The following is a 24,997-nucleotide window of genomic DNA, read 5'->3' as shown; positions in this document are numbered from 1 at the left end:
TGCTGTTTTATTCACTGCTATATTCCTAGTAACTAGAACAATTCCTGACACATGGTGGATATTCAATAAGTATTTGTTAAGTGAATTAATGCCTTCATCTTAATGAGGCATAAATAAAATGTTTCCTCTTGGCAATGTCAGCTCATCAACTGCAGGCGAAAGCTCCTGTGGTAGCCAGTCTCCAAAATGACCAATGATACTGGTCACACCTCCTGATGTTCATGTTCTTGTGTGGTCCCTCCCACACTGTATCAGGGTTGGCCTGTGTGACCAGTAGGGCAGATGTGATGTATGTTCCTCCTGAGGCTAGGACATAAAAGACATTGTGGAGGCTGCCCTGTTCTCTCTTTGATCACTAAAAGTCTGGGAGTTGCCGACTGCCATGGTGAGGACACTCCAGCAGCCCTACAGAGAGGCCAGCATGGTGAAAAACTGAGGCCTCCTGCCAACAGCCATGTGAGTGAACCATCCTGAAAGCCAATCCTCTAGCCCCAGTCAAGCCTGCAGTCTAGACCCACGTCCTGACTGTAGCCTCATGAGAGACCCTATGCCAGAGCCACTCAGCTAAGCTGCTCCTGAATTTCTGATCCACACACACTGTGAGATAACAAATGTTTGCTGTTTTAAGCCACTGAATTTTGGGGTAATTTGTCATGGCAACAGATAACTAATACACTCTCCCCCTGGACTCAAGCATGATCCAAAGCTTACATATATTGTAAAGATCCTCTCTCACCTCTCCAGTCTTCATGTGGAGAGACAAAATCTGGGTTAACACCTGTCATTTTTTCTTACTGTTTGTTAAATTTTTTGGAAGAAGTTTTATATTCCCTATATTAAATATCGCAAATAAAGTTTCTGGTAGCTTTTGTTGAATGATTCCTGAAAATTACACCTATTTCTAAATTTTTTGCTGTTTGTTTTAAAGCTGACATCTGATTAGTCAAGAATAGAATTTCATTCTGTCTTTAGAAATTATTACACTCAGAAAACCAGTTACTTGACTTTATAGGTATTTCAACCTGGGTGTACCACAGAAACTAAAGTTTAAGAATTTGTAGTCCAATCCATTTTTCAGGCTTAGGTGGCAAATAAAAATTCCACCAAATTTAGCTTTATTATAATTGTTTTCAATAAAGACACCCTAAATACATTATTAAAATTCCAGGAAAAGGAGGAAAGAGTGTGAGAAAAATCACCCCATAATCTTAGTATGGTTTCAAGTTTGGTTTCCTATGTATCATTTTAATATAGTTGCAATCATATTGTGGATAGGGTATCCTAGTGCTTTCATGTAACACAAGCCAAGTGTTTTTCCATATTATCACAAAACTTTAAAAACCATCATTTAAAATGTATGATATTTTACTAGCAGGTATTATACAGTTACACAGTTTATCTAAACATTCTGCTACTTTTAGTCATTTTGGTGACATTTTCATTAAAAAAAAAAGGCGTAAAATTTCTGGATCCACAGTAAGAATTAGCCATAAATCATTCAGTTAACTTACTAGCTTCTGTTGTTAAATACTGTTTTTCACTGCTCCATTTGCTCCATTTCCAGAAGGGGTCAGTACAACAATGGACCCGAAAAGTATATATGGTATATGGATTTAACTTGTCCACAGCAGCAAGATAACTTGAGTTTTCTACTCCTTTTATTGTGACATTCCGCTATTAGAAAACAAACACATATATTACATATAAAATCTCATGTGTATATGAATACACACACATATACATATATTTTTTCAGAAGAAAGCCTCCCAAATTTGTAACATAAATTGACTGAATGTCGTAAGAGTTTACCTCTATAAAACTGAAGATAGTTTATCCACTATATTTTAATTCTTATATAAATGCCAAATCATGCTCTGCAATAGCAATAAATAAAACTGAGGTATTTTTTTAATTCAGATGTTGGATCTAAGTAATAATGGACAATTAAATTATGCAGAGATGGTATTCAGTCAATGGGTAATGGTGATGCAATATACCTTAATATAACTTAGTAATCTAAGATGACCTTGAGAATAAACACATTATTCAGATGATATCCAGAAGTTTACTGGAGGCAGGCATCATCTTATGTATCTTTTTTTATATGGCACTTAGAACCTCTAGTGTGGTGCTAAAATGTAGAATATTCAACAAATATTTAAACTAAATAAAATTAAGATGAAGCCATCTAAACAAATCTGAGGATTTGCATGCCTCAGGGAAGTCTCTGAGTTCTCAATCACTTATTGCAAAGGAGCTCTTTGGGTTACATTTTGCAGTTTGACTGATTTTCCAGAAATTATCAGCAAGTTTCCAAATGACTATTTAAGTATAACAGCATTTATTTTGGACCTACCCCAGATTACAAGATGGTGCAGCATAAAAGTCAACCTAAGTATTTAAAATGTATTAAAAAGCCATGTTTTGACTTATAACGACCAATTATAACTTGCACCTATTGCTGCACTGAGCAGTTTTAAATATCACATCTTCTCTCTAGTGCCGATTAGTCCATTAACTAACACCAAAGGTTACAGCAAAAACTACTCATTCATTCACAAATTTATTGAGCGCCAGTTACGTGCCAGGTACTATATTAGACCTGGAAACATTCTGAGTAGTAAGAGTCAAACTTATGCTCTACAATATCCAGTATTATCATTGTTTTTAAGTGCTAAATATGATGCTGTTATGATACTGATACATAATGTCCTGGCTCTTAGTAAATCTCTATAATAAATAATCTGAGAGCTTATGCATGTCAATTTACTTAAGTCTTTTTGAAAACTAAGTATTTTTTCCAAAATAACGTCAAAGGAAGTTTACAGAAGAATCTTACTCACCAATTCATGTACTGAGTTGGTTTTATTAATTTCAATTTGACATAACAGTTTAATCTTTGCAAAGCTGCCTGGTAAATGCCAGGAAAGTGTAACAGCTGTTGAATTAACATCCTTCACTTTGATCGAGGTAGGAATATGGGGATGAACTGTAAATATAATTTTCAAAGATTACTTTAAAAGCTCTTTTCTAATAAGACAAATGAGAGTCAAAGAAAACAAAAAACAGGAGAGGTGCCATTAGTGCTGATCAACAACGTTCCACCCAGTGACTGTGGAACACAAACCTCACCTCTACTGCTGACACCAGGCCAGCACTGTTTAAGAACCATTCACGCTCAAGGTTCCTCAGCTGGCATCAGAAATACTAACAGGTAGTAAGTCTCTACCTTTAAAGAACCCCTCATTTACTTGGGGAATGACAAAAAGAAAGAAAATCAACAAGAGTATATACAGTAAATCTTAAATGTATTGTACAGATATTAAATGCTACAGGGATCTAGATGTAAGTGTAATGTACAGTGAAGATGGAACTTAAGATAAGCTCTGAAGGATGAATAAGACTGAAATCGGCAAAATGGCTGCACAAAAGCATTTCAGGCTGGGGTCTCAGCAAGAACAAAGGTACAGTGAAGCCAACTGCACATTACCCTGGCGATAGTACACATCCCAATTTAAGAGATGGGAAAGAATCATGTGGAAGATGTGACTGAAATGGCAGAGGGCAGACAAATACATACAAAACCGCCACTCAAATATAAAACATAGCCTTTCTGACCTCAGGGGAAAAAAACCAAGAAATAACAAAGATGATGAGACAGAATAATTGATAAAAGTGACTTACATTCACAAGGAGGGCAACAGGAGCCTCTAGTAGTCACTTGCCAGGCTGTATCATCATGCGTTTGGTTTAAGCCCCTATGCCCTGACTGTCTCTAAGAGAAGCCTCTGCGCCACTGCTCTGTATGTGGCAGAGCCTGGCATGGAGCTGATACACATGGAATGACTACAGGAATGAATGCCAAAAAGATCGACCTCTTCTACTTCTATTTTGAGCTATATATTAATAGGGGTTGGTAAAATTCAGAAATCATCAGCAGTGAAAAGGAACAAACTCTTTATTGATACATACAACTGTTTGGATGGATCTCAAGGACGCCATCCTTAGTAAAAATGCCACCTCCAAAGTTTAAATAGTGTAGGACACCATTCACACAACATTCCCCAAATGACAAAACAATAGAGATGAAGAAAAGATTAGCTGTTTTCCAGGGACAGAGATTCAAGAGCATGAGCGCGAGCGCGTGCGCGTGCGTGTGCGTGTGTGTTGGTGGGGGGTGGGGGTGGGGTTGCTATAGTAACAGCAGGAGGCAGCTCCTTTGGGGCGACAAAACAGTTCTGTATCTTAATCGTACTGGTGGGTTATGTGAATCTATACCTGGATCCAACTGCACAGAACTACACACACACACACACACACACACACACACACACAATTAAATGCATATAAAAACTGGTGAAAACTGAGCAAGGTCAGTAGTCTGGTTCAGTGTTGAATCAAGGTCAACTGCCTAGTTTGGATTTTGTACTACAGTTATCTAAGATGTTGCTACTGAGAAGGTCAGATGAAGGACTCGAATTTATTACTTTTGCAACTACCTTCGACTTTACAGTTATTTCAAAATAAAAAGGTTTTAAAAATTGGTCAAAAAAATTTTTCAGAAATCAAAAACTATTAAAGCCACTTACAGTTTCTATGAAACAAGTAATTGAAATTTTTTTTTGAATTTAATAAAACAGTGAAGCTTGAAATGATAAATTTTAAAGATTTTTAAATGAAATTTACAAAATTAACACTTTTAAGTTTTTAGTTAATTAACTTAATTAACATTAAGTAACTATAAAGGATATAATCAGTACAAAGTAATCCCTAGAGGCACCTTTCATTAATCTCAAGACATTTTACCACCTCTACAGTTATTTTTAAGACACTGGTTTATGCAGCTTACCTTTTTCAGTTATATTAACTAAAAGTGTTGATTCTGATTGACCCAGAGGATTTCGAGCATTCAATGTAAAATTGTATATTTCTTGATTTGGAAGCATTTGAAAGAATAACTGATAGCTTTCATTTGTGGGCAATTCAACTCTTTTAAATCTAACATATTTTCCTGAAAAACTGAATTAAGAGAACATGAAGGAATATTAAAATAATTTCAAAATGGCAAAATATAATGCAGGAAAAAAATGGGTAAATTTCTAATAATTAATTTTTTTTAAGTTTATATTTCTAATTATAGATATACTACATACTCAGGGCAGAAAATATATACAATGTAGAAAACAGGAGGAAATAATCAGCCATAAGCCCACTATCCAGAGACAGCCCAGCCTCTGTTCATATTTGAGGGTTCTTCCTTCTAGGTATTTTTAAAAAGATGACAAGATATTGAGCCTGCATGTGTTTAAATTGCAGTATTTATGTATACCAAATTTTCTACAGCATATTTTGTTTTCTATCTTTCTCATAATATAAATGAAATAGAGCATCTCCTTATGTCATTTAACATCCTTCCAACAGACTCCTCACTGTCTGACAACCTTCTCCAGACACCTTTACCTTTCAAACAAAGTGTAACTTGTATTGCGTGGGCCCACCAAGGATGTTGGTCTTCCTGGATTCCAAGTGCATATAATCTCTTTTAAATCATATGTTTCACAGTTCAGTTGTTGAGGAATATCAGGGGGATCTAATTTAAAAAAAGGCAGTTACTTTGATTATATATATATTTCCCTGAAAACGTTATGTTTCATAAATATTAATTACACTTTGGACAATTTCCTTAAAAAAAATAAAATAATTTGCTTACATTTTGAACAACGCAGGAATTATCATTCTTTGCATAGCATATTGTGTCAGAATTCATATTACATTAGGAATGATGGATTAAGATATGCTTAAGAGTGACTATTAGCTTATTTGGAAACTCCCCAATAGCAGCCTGAAGAGATCAACTATCATGTTTTTCCCTTAAATCCTATTTCGGAGTCCATCAAATCTCTCAAAGGAAACTGTGTCCAACTAGTTAAATCAGAAAAATCTACAGGTTAAAAGTATTACTACCTATCATCTTTATATTTGAAAAGAAGTACCAAATCATATTATAAGTCAATATAAGTCACGCAATACATTTCAGAGTTCTTTAAGCTATAAGGACTATTATTCACAAAGTAACTCTTTCTGCATCGCCCTATATTCAAAGTGACTACTGCTCTTTTGCTGTTTTTGCTCTTTAATGAAACTGCTCTTTTTTGTAGGGGCAAGACTAGAACAAGGAAAAGAACGCGTTTCGTTTTTATTTTGTGAGACCTTAGAGTGAAAAATAAAAATTCTACAATCTGACACTGGTTATAGAAAGTGATGTTTCTGTGCTTTTATCCAAGCATATACAGAAACTGGTATTTCTGTAATATTTATCCAAACTATCTTCCATGGAGGTAAGTTTTTGTTAAACAATTATCTACTCATTGAAAAAGTCTAAAAGATAACTTTATTTTAAAAAACCTAAATTTTTAAGAGTTCTTAGTTTATCAAACAAGACAGAAAATTTCACATACTTTCCCCAGAGGCAAGCATTACATCCTTCAAAGTATCTTAGGTAACATTAAGAGAAGTAATGAGTATTTATATGAAAGTTTAACAACTGGATAATAAAAGCAACACTGACATTTATTTTGAAAACTGTTTTAAACTTAAGGTCAAACTTTTAGTCATTTTATTAAATTCAAATACCCCAAATTTTGAGGATATTTAAAGTGCTGATTATTTTAGGATTTGGCAGATATGAATTGAAATACTTAAAATCCAAATAACAGGAGCAAACTACACAGAAGTGGAAGGAAAAACTGAAGGAGAAAAAAAAAAACATGAGAAGGCAGTATTTGAAATTCACTGATTTTCTTTTCGAAGAAACTCACAAAAGAATCAATTGAAGCTAGGTAAAAACTCAGTATGAATCAATTGTCTTTCTATACAGCAGAATACAGAAAATGCAATTTAAAACCATCAATTTTTAATAGTACCAGAAAACATCAAACACCTAAAAATAAATTTACCAAAAGATATAAAACATATCTTATTACTAAAATAAATCAAAGAAAATCTAAATAAACGGAAGTCTATACTATGTTCATGGTTTGGAAAACTCAATATTGTAAGAATAAAAATCCTCCTAAATTGATAGATTTAATGTATTATCAATCAAAATCCTGGCAGGTTTGAATGTGTATGTATATGTGTAGAGGAAAACTGACAAGCTGATTCTAAAATTCTTTTCAGCCTTTTCAGTAAATGATGGGATCACAGGATACCCACAAGGGAAAAGAAAAGTGAATCTTGATTCCCTAATTCACACCATAGCCTGCCCTTGCTGCCAGTGTCTAAAGAGCTCCCTCTGAAGTGAAATGCTACTGCTGCTCTTGAATTGACAAATATTGATCAATATTTCAACCTCCAAATGTTATAAATGAAAGCTAAGTAATGAATTAAATAGGTTTGCTCTAGCACTATGATAAAAGATTAGAACATGGTTAGAAATAGTAAAAACGGTGAATAATCTCATCTTTTAAGTTTTAATTTTTTATTTCATTCTTTTAAATGAATATCTCACTTTTTGGTATCACTTATCAAGCAGTCTCACTACACTGGTTCTCAACTTAGGCACCATGATCATTTGTGAGGAATGTTGCAAATCATTTCCTAAAATTCCATTTAGGAAAGAAAATGTAATTTTTTAAATTTCTAAAATTTAAATTTGAATATATCCTTACTCTCATTTGAATTCCAAAATGTCTTACTGAGAAGGCAAAAAGAGAGTAAAGTTACAGCCATCAAGCTGAGAAGGGTACCTAATCCTGGTTATTCCCTTGGGAATCTATCAGCAACTGAATGTAATTTATCATAAATTTCACGGAAGTAAAAAAGTGACTAAAAGCGGCTGATCTAGAGTACAGCTGAGAAACATAAAAAAAAAAGCATAAGAAAAATCACTAAGTGATCAAAAGAAAATCACAAAACCCATTCATTACATTTCACATACTTTATTCATGAGACCCTTGGACCACTCAGAACTTTAAGTTCAGAACGTAAGGAGGAAGGGAAGCACTGCTGGAGGCAAAGCCATCAGTGCATCGTAACGTTACAATTTCCACAGGAGAGGGGACAGAAAAACTTTAAATACAAGATTATCTGTGGATTCACAACACAAGCCATATAGGTAGGGCAGTCCACCCACGACAACTTTTGGAAACATCACAGAATGTAGAAGTGACCATGTTAAAAGATGCCCCTGCATTACAGAGAGTACATCATACACAGAACACAGTGAGGGGGGACTCTTCCTTCCCCCACATCCTCCAGCCACCTCCAGCTTCTCGCACAGAGAATCATAGGTTATGCTTTTGAAAGATTTTGTGTAAAATCATTACAATTTCTTTAATTCAGGTACTTAAAAAAAGTACAATTTAATTAGGTGGGAAATTAATTTCTATGAAAAAATTCTTAATGTAGGATTAAGAAGTATTATATACTAACTGCCCTTGACTCAACAAAGCTGTTAACTAAGAACTTAAACTAAAAATTAGCAGTTGAATGTTTCAAATCTTATTACAAAACCTACAAATTATATAGCTACAGGTATGTAGAAGACAAGCTTAGAACTCACCTTAAAGCAAGCAAAAATGCTGGTACCCTCATAAGTCACTTACATCAAAGAATAAAAAAATAAGAAAGAAACAAAATCACCCCCCAGAAAAAGCATTACGGCTTTCAAAGAGGACCAAAACAGATTCATAGGACCTCTTTTTTTAAAAAATATATTATATACTTACATCCTGCAAAAATAACTGTTCCAAACATGTTATCTTCTACTGAGAAAACCACATTTGTTCCACTACTTTCAGAAGCAGAAATATTACGGATCTTGATTGCAACATTTTTCCCATCAAGATGGATAAGGGGACAGTATGTACTGCCAATCTGTGCTGATAACACTTTTTCTTGAGTCACACAACATACTGTTATATCTGAACCTACAAGTATCACTCTGTCTTGAGGAAAAACCTTAGTTTGAGAATCAGGAGACCCTAGAAAGAGCAAAAACAATTATAAATACTTTAGAAGTCTTTTACATAAATTAGCCCAGTGTACATAAAAAATACTGTTAGGTACTTTTAATAATAGTGGCCCAAAGATAACATACGCCCCCCAGGTTTCAAAGGAGCAAGACATACACAAGATATAAAAATGTGTGTGCTTTTATTTACTTCTGATGGGGTGATGGTGGGGGAGTGGAGGGGGCTGCAAGTCAACGTGTAAAGTCACAGGGTAATATCTAAGACGTCTAAGGGTTCAAATTAAGTGGATTTCTATCTATATATGAAAAATCCACATGAAGAAAAAGATGCACATTAAATAATTCCATCCCTTTGAAATTATTCTATGTATTCAGATCAGATGTCCTACTTCCCATCAGCCTACATGCATGGTTAAATACTCCACATCCTAAAAAGCACTTTAAAAAAAAATCCCAACTCTGTAGGTTAAAGTCACCCCTTTGCTTTTATTTTCCTAAACAGCCAATTTAAAAAAAGTATCTCTAGTCTCCTTTCTACCTATTCACTCTTCAATCTACTGCAATCTGGCTTCTACTCTGATCCCGCTACTAAAATGGCTCTGTGACCTAACTGCTCAATTCAATGGCCACGTCTTAGTAATCTTTCCTTCAGCTTCCACAGCTGAAGTAGAAGTGCCTAAACTATTCCTTTTCAAAACTCCCTTCTCTCTTGGAGTGCAGACTTCTCACTTTTGCTACTCTTAACACTCTGGCTGCTGTTTGCTTTGCTGGCCTCGTTTTCTTCCATCTTTCCCTCCTCATACAAGCTTTTAAGAGATATGTCCGTGGTCTTCATGCCCCTTTCCTTGAGTTATTTAACCTCCAACATTTAAAAAATTTCACATCATGTATGTTAATGATCCTCATACAGACAGTGGACTCTTGAACAACATGGGTTTGAAATGCATGGGTTCACTTATGTGTGGATTTTTTTCAACAGTAAATACTACAGTACTACAGGATTTGCAGTTGGTTGAATCCTTGGGAGATGGAACCACAGATACGGAGGTTCCACGGGTATGGAGGGCCAACTATAAATTATATGTGGATTTCCCACTACGTGGAAGGTCGGAGCCCCTAACCCCCAGTTGTTCAAGGGTCAACTGTATACGTCCAGTTCCAACTAACCACCTGGATGCCGAGCTTGTATTCCCAACTGACAATGAGAAACTGCTCCCAAACACTTCACAGCTACCTCAAGCTCAACATATTAAAATTGAAATTTATCTTTCCCACCTAGTTTGTTCATATAGTTTCTGTCTCATTGGACAGCATCACCAGCTACCCAGCTGCCCAAACTAATCGTCATCTTTGGCTCTATTTCTCCCCTACCAAGTGCACAGTCTCTAATTCTAATTTTGTCTCTTCAGTGTTTTCATACCTCTTCCCCCTTTTATTTCTAAACCCAGGTGTCCTACTTTACACCTTCACTGTCTTTTGCTGACCTACAAGATACTCCTTATTAATCTGCCTGCTTCCAGTCCTTTCTTCCTCTGGTCCATTTCTCCATACTGTCACCAGAGTGAATAATCTACAATGATTACCAGCCTTTTTAGGGACTTCATTTTATTTTCAACAATTTTCCAGGCCCTCTCTCACACTGCCAACATTATACCTGCATATGAGTTTTATTCAATGTACCAATGATTTTTGATATATTTGCAGATTCACACTGTTTATTTTATTTTATTTTTTTGTCTGCACCGCATGGCACATGGGATCTTAGCTCCCCAACTAGGGATCAAACCAATGTCCCCTGCATTGGAAATTTGGAGTCTTAAGCACTGGGCCACCAGGGAAGTCCTATACTTACAGACTCCCATGTTCTCTGCAGTAACTCTGAAGCTTACAGGAGTATATGAGCAAGAAATTGGTGACTGTTTTTTAAAAATATGGACTTGATCTCATTACCTTAAACACAAAATTTTAAAATGTTCTTCAATGCTCATTCAAAGTCATTTTTAAACCTGGATGTTTATCCAATCACTTTGAATGTTCTTTAAAAAGACAGATTCCTGAAGCCTATCTCAGAGTTTTTGAATCAAAACGTTCTGAGATGGAACACTTGGAAGATCCCCACATGACCCTCATATATCCAAATGTGGTTCAGAGAAAAAGATTAAACTAAACCCTAGCCTTAAGCAAGACTAATCTAATTTATCTGAAATAAAAGTTCTTTAAATATGCACTTACAAGAGATGTTCCTCAGTAGGCTCCAGTCACTCCACTCTTTGCGACCAGAGAACTGAAGATCATCAATGTAGCATCGAATCCCCACAGAGTGAGTGGCACACTCCAAGGGCATGTCTGAGGCCCAGCTCCAGTGATGAACTGCATCCCTGCCATTCAGAGTTGTGTTGTGGGTCACCTATAAAATGAATACAAACACAAAATTCTACTTCCAAGTAGTATGTTCTGCTTTCCCTTAGGGTTAAAAAACACAACAGACTGTACACAATTATCAGCTAAGTAAGTCAAAGGTTTGTTCTTTTGTAAAACTATCTGTTTTCTATAAGGCACAAAAGGAAAGCTGTAGTAACAATAATTATGATTCATTTATGTTTACTTCTTCAATTTTAGGGGCTACTTCACTATTACACAAGATGTTAGTATTCCAAAACATTCACTACAGTTCATGAGAAAATACACCAAACCACTGTCTAAAATGGTCTTTATTTTTCTTGGAGAAAAAACAGTTAATGGGTTTTTACCTCCAAGAGTTAAAGTCAAAGGGAGGAGAGCATTTCAACAAAATAAACTACTATTTTAGAGTGGATTTGTTTTTATATATAAGCATCATATATTTCAAATTTTATTTTTAAATATGCAACTTAATATAAAAATCATAATCTCAATTGTGGAAAACGGGCAAGATTTCAATCAAATAGATGAGGATATACTAAAAGAGACCTTGGGACTTCTGGTTAAAGACAACAGATTAAATGAATGTTTTTCCTTCTCTTTACTTCATGAAATTATTCCAGAACAACAGTACAAGATTTTTTTTTTAGAAAAGGCATAAATGCACAAGGGCAAAAAACTGAAGAAACAACACCAGTAAGATTCTGGACACTGGAAAGCAGATGGGCAATGGCAACTGACTCAGAAGACCTGAGAAAGGTGAACCTTAAGCCTCCCATGAGAAAGCCAGGAACAATCTGATTTCCATCACAGGAACGCCACAGGGCTCAGGAATTGGTGGTACCAGGTTCCCCTGGAAATGCACAGTAAAGATGAGGAGCTAGACAGGAAGCCTGCTTGAAAATTGTTTGAAGTTGTGTTAGGCACCCAAATCCCCTTCCACATCCTGTACTATCAATGGACTATTCTTCTTTACCTTGGCTGAAGAATGGAGATTAATGTTTCGGAAAGGTAAAACAGAATTCGTCTGAATTTAAGAACTCCAAGAAGAGTTGAGAATGGGGGAATACCATACTAAAAACAGGGAGACTGCTAACCACGTATTCTAAAGGCTGGGGTACTCCTGCCTTCCTCCCCTACTCAGCCCCCAGGATACTGATGGCCAAGTACATATTCACCAGGTAAGACCCTAAACAAACTTTTCTTTTTTTAAATTTGTTTTTTAATTTAATTTAATTTAATTTATTGTCTGCGTTGGGTCATTGTTGCTGCACACAGGCTTTCTCTAGTTGTGGTGAGTGGGGGCTACTCTTCATTGGGGTGCATGGGCTTCTCATTGCTGTGGCTTCTCTTGTTGTGGAGCATAGGCTCTAAGTGCGTGGGCTTCAGTAGTTGTGGCACGTGGGCTCAGTAGCTGTGGTGCATGGGCCCAGGTGCTCCACAGCATGTGGGATCTTCTTCGACCAGGGCTCGAACCCGTGTCCCCTGCATTGGCAGGCAGATTCTTAACCACTGCGCCACCAGGGAAGTCCCCTAAACAAACTTTTCTAAGGAGCATATGAACAGGTCAAGATAAAAACCTAAAATAACATTAACATTTCTCCAGCTTGACAGCCCATCCTAATCACGTGTAATGAAGCTCCAAGCCAACAAGTCTCACTGAGGCAAACAGAAGTTCCAATTAGACTTGTTTTATTTTTTAAGAACTACTTAAATACAAGCAGCAACCAGGATGACCAGAAAGTGGAGAAAAAGTTCTAAAATGAAAGTCAAAGATCAAAATAAAGAAAAAGCAACCTGAAAAAACAGACTGCACAGAGAAAAATATTTTAAATCACTGATATTCTCAAAGATAAGAAGAGATACTGCATCCATGAAATAAGAACATACATTTTTCTTTAAAAAAAAGGACTAAAAACAAAAAAAGGGGTCACTTCTACAATAAAAAGTGTATTAATAGAAATTCAAAAGTGCAAGATGAAGTTTTAGGAAAATTGCTCAGAAAATAGAGCAAAATACTGATGGAATGTAAGAATGATAAGATAACTAGAGGAAAGATCAGAAAGGTCCAATTTCTAAAGAACAGAGGTTCTAAGGAAAAAAGGAGAAAAAAAGAGATGAGGAAATCAAAGACATACAATAAGAAAATTTCCCAAGCTGACAAGCATGTGTTTTCAGACTCAAAGGGGCCTAATGAGTGTCCAGCGTAACAGATGAAGGTGGATTCACAGCGAGAAGCAAAGAGAACAATAGCTTCCAAATCTTGAGAAAATTCCCAATCCAGAGTTCTTTACCCAGCTAAACTAGCAGTCATGAGTGAATGCAGAATACAGACATTTTCAGAGATGTAGTGTCTCAATGTATTCATCATGTAGCTTTTTACATTCCCACTAGAGGGGTATGAAAGTTCCCATTGTTCTGCGTCTTCTCAATATTTGGAACTGACAGTCTTTTAAATTTTGTCGGCAACTAAGTTAAATTTTTTTAAATAAAATATATCTGTAGGCTACCACTGCAGTTACCAGAGAGTATCTACAATAAACAGCAAATAACTACCAGAATTTATGTTTCCACCAAAATGAGGAAGAGGAAGATAAGGAATTCAGGAAAAAGAGGATCCATCATAAGAAAAATATAAGAGGGATCCTCCAGATGAGGATGAACCACAGCTTCCTAACAAATCTGTTGAAAAACATAGAGGTTTGTATTAATCTCTTCAAACCAAGGGTTGGCTACTAGGAGTGCGGGCTGCTGGAGCTCCTGAGAAACCTCTGGCCACAAGAATACTCAGCTATTTACCACACTTTGTGCTATACAAATATTGGCATCATTCATGAGCTCTTACATGAAAAGCACTGGGAAGTAAGTCAGAAGGCCCTCAGAGAGATGTATTCACAAAGACAAAACTGATAAAATATTAGTATATTTGAATATTTCAACAGATTTACATAACCTAGAAAGAATTTAGGATTGAACTAACGAAGCAGACAAATAAAATTAAAAGTACAAGACAATATGAGAAGAGGCACAAAAAAAAAAAGGAAAAGTAAGAATAGTATACATTACTTGGTTCAGTTATAAATAGTGCTTACACAACCACAATACAAATAATGAATACTGGTCTACCAAAAATTATAAGAGAATGACAGTTGGAAAAAAAATAGGAAGTAGAGAGAGAGCACGCGCGTGCACACGTGTGAGTGGACATGCATGTGGGTGTGTGTCCCTGGGCTGGGAAGCGAGACAGGTGTAAATCCTCATCTTCCACTGTGGGAAGTTAACAAAACATTGTTCAAAACTTAAAAAAAAAGTTAGAGCAACATAAGTGTGCTATCCAGAAAAAAGGAGACAAATAATAAAAGAATCAGCTAAAAGAACTGAAATTCATTGTTTCCAAGAGAGAAAAATGAGAGGAGGAGAGGGGGCTGCGTAACTCCCAGGCATCCTTCACATCGTGGCCCGTGCAGTGCACAGCTTCCACAGCTCTTTGTGAGGCTGCGGGCAGAAACTGTCAGGTTATAATTGAAACACTATAAGTGAAACTTACAAATGAAACACTCATTTATAGTATTTCATGATCTTTAATGATCTTTAAGCTATTATAAAATAATAGCATTATAACCTGTCATAAAATGACTGATAATAAGCAATTCTGCCTTAAATACTAATACAAACACATAATTATAAATAAAAATGTCACATTTTACTATGGACAACAATAACTTTTTAAAATTAACTTGTTCTATCTCTATTTTTCTTGCCTCTTGCTATTTTTCCCCATAGAAAGAGTCTGCTTCAAAGATCATGTTCCAAAAAGTAGGGAATTACTACCTTGCCACTGCCATCTTGTTAGGCATCTTGTGGCAATGAGTTATATGACCTTCGAATAATATTTCCATTCATTTATGTTTGACTGCACTTACATGTCAAAGAGACTGCACTTACATCCCTCTTCCTCTAGCATTCCTAAGTTAGTTGAAAAAAAACAACCAACCAACCATCTAGCTCCTAAAGGAAGTAATGACAACTAATAGCTGTTGAGTAGCTTTACAAATATCGTATCATTTACTATCGCAAAGATTAACACCACTTTACAAATAAGAAAAAGGAGGTTTTGAGAAGTCATCCTAAGCCAGAAAGTAGTAACCCAGAATATAAAATGCTAGGCCATAAAAAAAAGGTACACAATACAATTTTAAATAAGTAACAGTTTTAAGACAACAATGGTAGAGCTATATTAAAATTAGCTGCAAATCAGACTGACACACAAGAATTGCCATTAAAACGCAAGAGAGCATTTTTAGACTGAGGTAATTAGAATGGGCTTTAAAATAAGGAACAGAGTTTCACCTGGGTCTTGAAATGTGTATTCAATTTGAAGAGGTGAAAAGGAAAGGGAGGATGTCTTAGATGAAAATAAGTATACTGATTATATAATATAAACCATACTGGTTAAGGCAGAGCACAGATTCTGGAATCAACTGCCTGGGTTTGAATCCTGGCTCCTCCACTTAATGTCTTCCTGTGACTCTGTATCTTCATCTATAAAATGGGGACAATGCTAATAGTGCCTCCCCCAGGGGCCTGTTGTGAAGATGTAAACTATTAACTTACAGATCGCTTTCACAACAGTGCCAGGAACGCCAGAAGCACTGGATATAAGAGAACTGCAGTTATGGCTGCAGTTGTTTCAGGGATGTAACACACAGGTTGTCAAAAAGGAAAAATAAGACCGTGACTATGAAATACAGAATAATCCCATGTATTATCTTTACTATTTTATCTATGTACTTCGGCAAATAAACCAAAATCATGGTCTTCTAATTCTTAAGTCTGTAACTAGGCATATTTCAAGTGCGTTAAGGAAGAAAAGAGTAAAAAGATAAAAGAGGGAATTCCCACATACCAGCTGTCAACACTTTCCTACTATTTCTCACTATTCCTTAGATTAATAACAAACTAGAGACACCATTAGGAAACTATTCATAAATGGGATTTTAAAAATCAGAGGCAAAAAAAGCACGCACTATTAAATATAAGAACATTGTTTTGGATTCAGATAAATTTAAACTTACAGATTTATACAAAATTTCTCAATAATTACTATGGCTAAAAGTGTTTCAAAACATTTATTTTTATGTTTATAATGTTAGATAATTTATAACGATATGTAAATTAAATTACATGTATACTTTTTATTTCATTTATGTAAAAACATGCATATAAAAAAGGCTAGATGGGAATACACAAAGGTATTGTTTACTACCTCAAGTGGCAGAATCATGGATTAATCCTCCCTTAATTTCCTAAATTTCCTATAATGGTTACACATTATTTCATTAACTTAGTGATTTTTTTAGTCATAGCATACAGTTTTTAATGAACCCCAAAAGGAGATCTGAGTTACTTCTTTAATAATCTAAAGGTTCACTGATGCCACTTTAAAATTAAAAAAGAAATCATTCAGTTTCTTTAATGTCACAGGAAAAAAACTATTTTTGTTCAAACTTACTAATTTTACAATTTCCATATTCTTTTTACGTAGAACTTTAATTTCCCAGATGACGTTTGAGTGATGTGGGAAAAGAGAACCCTTGTCATTCCACTTTAGGTGTAATGTAGAAGTTGAGAACTCAGCAGACAAATCCAAGATCTCTGGAGCATCTGGAATTAAGGCTTAAAAAAAGGAAACAAAAGATAAAATTTAGTCAAGTAATTATTTTTCATATTGTAATTTCATTACTCAACTAATTTTAAACTCTACTCCTTCTTGATCAAAAAATAATTGAGGATTAAATTCTTGCACCTACTACTGAAAAAAGAGAATATACATATTTATTTGTATAAGCAGCTCCCAGTGATTCATCAGCCAAATCTGAGAAAATTAATTACCAGCCAGCTGTTTCAAATCTATAATACATCTTCTAACACAAATAGCAACTGGGTTCCCACAACACTCCAGTGTCACTGGGTCTGGAATCTCCAAGCAGACAACATCAGAGAGAAGTGAAAAAGCTTCCTTTGTGTGGATTATGGAGAGCTAGCCTTGGTAAAGCTTTCCTTCTGTTTTCTCTGCAGCCTTCCCACTCATCTCCAGGGTCACAGCCTGCACGCTAGGGGAGGTCACCCACTTGAGGATGCAATGAGCTGCTACTGGCATAGGCAGCAGTAAATAGCAGCAAGACCGTGGTAGTGGCCAAAGCACTGAGTTGAGGAAGCCAGAGGGGCTCTACGCAGATCTAAGAAGCACCTGGCAGAATCTGGGAAGTCCCTCAGAAGGCCTAGTTTGCCATGGTGTGCCACAGGCCTGCAGGTGAATGAGAAAGAGATGAGGTGGATCCCGCAGGAGAAAGCCTGGCTAGAGCAACAAGGGTATGCTCAGGATGCCATGCATGGAAAAGAAAGGACAAAATCTAATGGGCATTTCAAAGAAATGACTGGATCAAAGAAATGAAGGATTAGTATAACAGGACAGGAAACATCTATGATTTCCTCAAGTCACTAGCCCAGAAAGCAGGAAGAAGAAACCAGGGACCACTGTGAAGAGATGTGGGAGACTGGCCACTGCTGCCTAAGAGTCGGGGGAGGCGCAGACAGGGAGTGAGAACGGGGACCAGTCAGAGCGTGCACACAGACTCCAGAGGAACTCGCTGAGTGCAGCTCAAAACAGGAACACAACACACAGACACCAAACAGCCGATGCTTGTCTGAGAGCCAGTGGTACACAGCCGCACCTTCAAGGAGCTAGAGACCCCAGCAAGAATCCCGAGAGGGAGTGACCTAGAAGCAGAAGGAAACCAGAGAAAATCCGGGATTGCTGAGATCTAAAGAAATGGGTTGTCACCCAGGCCCAAGAAAACAGAGTTCAGAGAGGAAGGCTGAGAAAAGACCACTGACGCTGGTGTGGGTACCATCAATTCCTAAGAAAGAAGGCTGGCGGGGCAGTGGGCTCTGAAGCTGCAGCACAAAAGGTAAAGAGAAAAACCATGCTCAAGGACAGGGCCTCTCACAGGGAGAAACTCGTAAACTTAAAAAAAAAAAAGGTAGCAGAAAGAGTAAGATATTCTTCAAAATCTCCAAGTCTTCCTACCTATAAGGAATGAGTATGTTACTGAAATATTTGGGGATGAGTGGAAAACACACAAGGTATGAGGCTGTTCTGTTCTATGAAATTCAGGCTTTCTGGTATAAAGGGCTCTTTCTTGCCTGCGCTCTCCTCACAGGACAGTGAGGTGAAGGTGAGTTAAAAGACATCCAGAGTCATAGGGTCTCACGCCCCATATCTATCCTAGTGCTTCCCCAGGAAGCTCAAGGACCATTAAGTAAAGTCATGGCCAGTCCACCCGTGGGAGCTGACAGAGGCAGGGCGGCTACATGTGCTGAGCAACAAACATGGCAGAGCAGACCAATATAAACTAGCCTTGGAACTTAAAAATAAGTTTTTAGTAAACTTACCTAAAATGTACTGACCACAGTGCTCTATGCTGGATTTATGTAAAATGTTTACGGTCGCACAAGAAATTGAACATGTGGATTTAAAGCCTAAACTATGCAGCTGTTCAACAGTTACACAGCTACATAAGGACAGTGGAGGATGCTTTATAGGAGAAGTTTAAGTGGGAAACTGCTTTTAAAAAAGAAGGAGCAACAAGCTGACTCAGTGCCAGGAGGGACAAGTTCAAGGTGGCAGGGCAACCACACAGAGCAGAGGCCGCCAAGAACACAGATCCCTCAAATGTTTCAAGATGTCAGGATACAGTAACTTAAAATCATGAAGCATAAGAGCACTTTAGTAAGGCAACACTCATCTATTAAAAGGCTCCCCTCCCTGAAAAGTACACATAATTAACATTTTATCTAAATAACAGTGAGCTACTCTTCAAAACCAAGTCATATCTAATATTTCAAGCTAAAGACAGCAACAGCCATAATTACAAATGAAAAGATTAAACACACCTTTTTCACGACTTCATAGTACACTTCATCGTATACCTGGGGAAGTTCCCCTAAGCTCCCACGAACTGTCATCTGCATTTTTCTCCAGCGAAAATGCACTTGAGGACAATGTTAACTTGCTTTCTAGAAGCTAGATATTTTTCAGCTAGAAAAAAGTTTCATCAGTCTTATTTATTTTTGAAAGCTGGTATATATTTACCCATAGCCTCCACGCCCCTTTCGCCTCAGAACATCAGAGGATGGGAGCTTTCCCAGCTCTTTTATAGGATCCACGTTATTTATTCTGCCTCAGACAGATCCAAATTTTTAGGTTATTTTAAGAAACTCAGAGATTAAAAATCTTACAAAGACTTATTTTTGTGCTTGTCCTTGTCAATTAGAAGCTTATTAGATATATGTATATATGTTAAACATCTTTGCTTTATATGTATACTTTTGAAAGCATCTTAAGATTTGGAGAAAACTTAATCTCTCATACTTTTATTTAGTAGCTAATTGCCACGGAACCCAAATCTTCTAAGGCACAGCCGCACTATCACTTCACAGCATCTCTTGCACGTGATAAGTGTTCAGAGGTTCGCTGATGGACCCACCTCCCTGTCTTATATTCATCTAATTTGCTTTTCATTTTCTTAGCAGCATTTTTCTTATTTGAGTAGCAGTAGTAATATCTTAGTGTTGGGATACTGTTAATCTAATATTCTAATCACAATCAGGCCCATTATTATTAAACATTCTGTCAACAAATTACATGATATGCAAAAACAGTGACCTGTTAATCAAGTAAGTCACCTAGAGTCTGTCTTGGTTTGCCTTTCTGATTCTAACACTGTTATCTTCAAGTAGCTTCCCAGATGGAAGCTTCTCAATCCCTACTGAAAAAGCAGACAACACAAATTGGCTCTCTGACAGTGTCTCAGGGAAATTTTTTAAAATCTGGAATAAAATTAAGTTAGATTCCTCATACCTTACTACAAACTAATTCCAGATGGATGAAAGATTTAAGCATTGATAACAAAACCAAAAGCTCATACTGAAAAATATCAAGAGGTTCTGTTATATAAAAATGAAAACCAGTTGTGTGAGAAAATACCACAAAGTTTAAATTTCAAACTTGGAAAAATATCTGTAGCAAATAGGACAGAACTGATAACCATACTATACAGAGAGCTTTTGTGAACTAAGGAAGAAAAAGACAAATTTCAACAGGAGAGAAAATTTACAAAGGACACATAGTTCAGAAAAGAATAAAAATGACTGATAATTTAAAAAAGTAATCACAGAAATATAAAAACAATGGTGCTATAATTTGGGGGCCATCAAATTGAAATGGCAAAACCAACAGAGATGGAGAGTACCCAGTCCTGGCAAGGATGCAGACGAGCAGGCATGCTCCAATATGAGGTCTGTGAGAATGCAAAAAGATTCAAATTCTGGGGGAACAAATGGTAGTGGGTATCAAGAGTCATAAAAAGAGGATGTCTTTCATGCAGCATTCCCAACTGTAGGAATTTAGCTTAAGAAAATCATTACACAAATTCAGCAACATATATGTATAAAAAATGTTCATTAAAGCATTGGTAATAATATTGAAAAACAAGAAATAAAAACCTCAATGTTAATAATCGATGACAATCCCAAACTCCCTACCTATCCCTCCCCTCCGCCCTTCTCCCTGGTTTGGAACTGAGGTGTACACATTGCCATATTTTAAACGGATAACCAACAAGGACATACTGTAGAACACAGAGAACTCTGCTCAATATTATGTAACAACCTAAATGGGAAAAGAATTTGAAAAAAGAATAGATACATGTATATGTATAACTGAAAAAAAGAAGACATCAATCTAGTTTAATTTACAAGGCCTCTATTTAAAATGAGGTGGTATTTGATTATAATAAAATAGTATAATAAGTAAAAAAAAATTTGCTAAAAATAAAATAAAATAAAGTACAATTTGCTAAAAAAAATTAATGACAAAGTAATTATGGTACCTCCATTCAATGGAATACTATGCAGCCTACAAAAATAATGTAGATTTATTTACATAATAACTTGAAAATCTTCTGGTAAGCCTATTATAAAGTAATATAAACTTTACTGTTTATATATATATATATATATATATATATATATATACACACAGGAAATACATGGAAGCATTAACAATATTTCTTCCTGCATATTGGGATCATGGCTGATGTGCACAAAGCAATCTCACATGGATCCCACACACAGCTATAGAAAGAAAATAACAGGCCTGGCTCTTCTCTCTTTATCTTGAAAACAGCCCTAAGTAGCACTTTACCCAGACAATACTTCAGCCAGAAAATGAGACAGGTTCTAAGTTCCTGGAGAGCATGCTTTGTTATTATGCTTTCAAAATCTGTGCTATCTCAGACCCAGACCACTCCAGACACGCATCCTGTCTGTAAAACTGGACAGATCACCACATTGCTTATATTTTCTTTCCCTTGCTTCAAAGTAAGTCATCCTTATAAGATTCACTGTAATATCATTATGATGCCATCCCGTAATATTTATCAGAAGGCAAAAAACCTGCTTACCCCACCATTAAGAGAATCAAGACCACTGGGGTTTTTAAGGTCTCACTAAATAGCAAAATTCCCATCTCCATCAGCCTGGGTCTATTTCAGGCTTCCACCTGGTTTGTAGCATACGTCCTAGGCATTGGGTCAACACATCTATGAAAGATGCCTGTAAGGTACAAGGCACTGGACTAGACACTAAGTGTAGAAGACAAAGTCTCTGCCCTCAGGGAATCCATTTTCTTGTAGAGGAAACACACAAGAACCATCTGATTACATAATAAATTATTTATGTAATTGTGAGAAATGCCACAAAAAAGAAATACGAACTGCCTAAAGGAATGTTAAGAAAGGAATGGGGTCTCCTCTGGGAGGAGATGGTCAAAGACTATTTCCTAGGGACAACTGAGGAATTCTGAAAGGCGTGCAGGAATCAACAAAGTAAAGGGGTAGGAGAAAAGTATCCAATGGCAGGAAGAACCTTAACCTCTGTGACACCTATCTGATTGACTAGAGGTAGAGTCTGCTTCCACCTTGATCTTGGCTATGCTCCACAACTGGAAGTATGGTTGCTGGGTAAATAAGAGTATTAGTGTAACAACAGATATAAAGGAGTGGTAAATTTCAGTCAATTATAAAACACCACAATACTAACAAAGGTACCATACTGAGTTATTTTCAACTCAATTTTCTTTTCAAATACTTACAAACGTTTTCTTCATTTAGTGTGAATTTACTTATAGGACTTTCAAAATTATGTAAAGCGGTTATTGATATTTCATGATCACCAGGTAAAAGAGCTGGGATTTTAATATTTTTCTCTGATCGATAACAGGAATGGGACCTGCAACATAAGAAATCAAATTTTAATTAGCAGATAAGATTGAGTGCATTTTTCTTAAAAACTTGATTAACACAAAATGCACTGGAAAATGTGTTATTTTGTATACAAAAATATGACAACTTATATCACATTTTAAGACTGAAAAAAGAGAGGGAAATGGTAAGTCCATCGATGTGGTTGTAGGAAAAATAACCGGACTGTACCAGAAAGTTAAGAGAGTAAGCAGAGATGATTCTATCAAGAAACTGAGGGTTTTAGCATGCCCTTCAACCCCCCACCCAATCTTCACTTTGCAGGCTTGCCTCCTACCTCACATACCCCACCCCCGACACCCCTCACTTCTGCACCAGACCATCACAGTCTCTGTCACTGAGACTTCAACTCAGCTTGTCTGCTCCTCTGTCTTGCCTCATGGTTCACTCGTACAAAACATTCTCATCAGTTCTGCTTTCAAAGTGCTTCTAGCTCCCACCCATTACCTCTCAGACAAAAGTGAATTTTTCTTTTGTGATTCCATGGCCCTTTGTATCTTTACAGGGCATGCTTACATGCTTTGTTATTCACATACATTTCTAACTTCCCATAAAATTTTAAATCAAGCCAAAGGACTTTGGGTGCCTCCTGCCCCCCCGCCCTGTCCTGCACAGGCCTCTTCATGTTACTCACTTAGGACTGAGGACGTGAAAGGGTTGGCTCGCCGCCTCTCAGCCTCACATGTGAGGTTTCTTTACGTGCCAGCAACACAAAACCACCTGAACTCTCTAAATCATGCTTTTTTCATACGTTGAACCATTATGCCTGATATTCTCCCAGGCTGGAATGGCTTTCTGTCCTATTTCTGCTGAGAAAACTGAGTATTCCTGCTCCATCACCACGCTTCTGACAGCCTCTCTGGACCCCACACTCCTTAGTCATGGCTCCCTCAGATCATCACAGACAACTTCCATCAGCACTTAATCCACAGCATCATTATGACCTGCCTCTCGTGAACTCCTGGAGCCAGGATAACTTCCTCTGTGGGACCTGCGGGAGCCAGTAGTGCTATTCACCAGGTTTTTCAGATTCTCCCCTTTCGGATTCACAGGAGGACTGCATTTTCCTGCTCCTCTGAAGCAAGGCATGGCTGTGCGATGTTATTCGTAGATGAAAGTCACATCTATCATGTCAGGAAGGAAGCTCTAAAAGCCAGGCAGGCTCTGCTCTCCTCCCGTCCCTGTCCTGGTGCACTGGGAGATGAGGGTCCCCTGGTCTGGAGCCCTGAGGGAGGGACAGGGGCAGAGATGCCAGCTGACTCCAAGACAGACACAAAACACAAGCAGGAGTAATCCTTTATTTTCACTGTAGAAAATAAGGACACACGATTTGAGGGTTCTTCCTGCAACAAAACCAAGCTCATCCTGGCTGATAAATTACCACCACACTTAGACTAATGCTCAATAAATGTACACAAACTGGGAAAAAAACCTGAGTATTTAAATCCGCATTTATGTCAATTTACATTAGGACCACTCATCAGCATGCTGTGCTTGGAGCTCTGCACTGAATTTTGCTGGCGTTGCTAAACAACTCTGAGCCCTGCTGGCATTAGGAAGGAGCAAGGAGAGTGTTCTGGCTCGCAGACAGTCTGAAGGCTTCCAATCCAGGCTCCGGGACTTGTAGTCACTCCAAGATTACCTGCGAGGGTAAGGTGGTGTGACAGAACCTGCCACTTGCCTCCTGATGTCCACTTCTCCCCTTTCCTTAGTAACACTGCCCCCGGTGTACCTGGGCACATTGCCATCAGCTATGAGAACACATCACCAAGCCTCTTACGCAAATAGGTTTACCCACTGGACTAAGTTCTGCCAATGAGATGTAAGCAGAGGTGTTCTTAGAAGTCCCCCTAAAGAAAACCATTCTTCTCCTTCTTGCTTTCTGGAATGCTGACATGACAGCCACCCCTGAAGCATCATCTGGAACCATGAGATCACACACTTAAGACACGAAAAAGAGGAACCTGGGTTTCTCATGGCCATGTGTACCCATGCTGGCCTTGAACTACCCACTCCAGACCTTTTACATGACAGTAAATGCCTATTACTGACACCTTCTGTTAGGCAGAGTCAAAACTTGAACTTCATTGATACAGGTAGGCACTGGTTTAGGATAGACCAGTAAAACTTCCCCACAGCTGATCAGAATCCACAGCCCATGAGAAGTGTGTCCCATACTCAATATTCATACAATAAAAAAATCAAACTTGTGGCCAGGAGAAGGGTTTGTTTTCATCCT

General features: G+C 37.2%; 1 protein-coding gene across 3 annotated transcripts in view; it reads right to left on the bottom strand.

The window, feature by feature from the left end:
* Positions 1-24,997, bottom strand: part of LIFR (LIF receptor subunit alpha) — a 76,109-nt gene that overhangs the window by 23,465 nt on the left and 27,647 nt on the right. For 2 of the 3 annotated variants that reach the window (XM_057708250.1, XM_057708251.1), the window contains exons 4-11: positions 22,590-22,726; positions 16,887-17,050; positions 11,207-11,381; positions 8,730-8,984; positions 5,461-5,590; positions 4,850-5,019; positions 2,844-2,989; positions 1,512-1,674 (exon numbers count right to left, since the gene is read on the bottom strand). In XM_057708250.1, the coding sequence (XP_057564233.1) occupies positions 1,512-1,674; positions 2,844-2,989; positions 4,850-5,019; positions 5,461-5,590; positions 8,730-8,984; positions 11,207-11,381; positions 16,887-17,050; positions 22,590-22,726 (1,340 nt within the window). Of the gene's footprint in view, positions 1-1,511; positions 1,675-2,843; positions 2,990-4,849; positions 5,020-5,460; positions 5,591-8,729; positions 8,985-11,206; positions 11,382-16,886; positions 17,051-19,330; positions 19,811-22,589; positions 22,727-24,997 lie in introns of those variants that run through there. The other variant, XM_057708252.1, reaches the window with a different exon arrangement.

The sequence above is a fragment of the Hippopotamus amphibius genome, chromosome 15, assembly GCF_030028045.1.
Source record: "Hippopotamus amphibius kiboko isolate mHipAmp2 chromosome 15, mHipAmp2.hap2, whole genome shotgun sequence".
In the NCBI taxonomy this organism is placed as follows: Eukaryota; Metazoa; Chordata; class Mammalia; order Artiodactyla; family Hippopotamidae; genus Hippopotamus; species Hippopotamus amphibius.
Note: the sequence above shows the minus strand (reverse complement) of the source record. Positions and strands in the feature narration are given on the sequence as shown.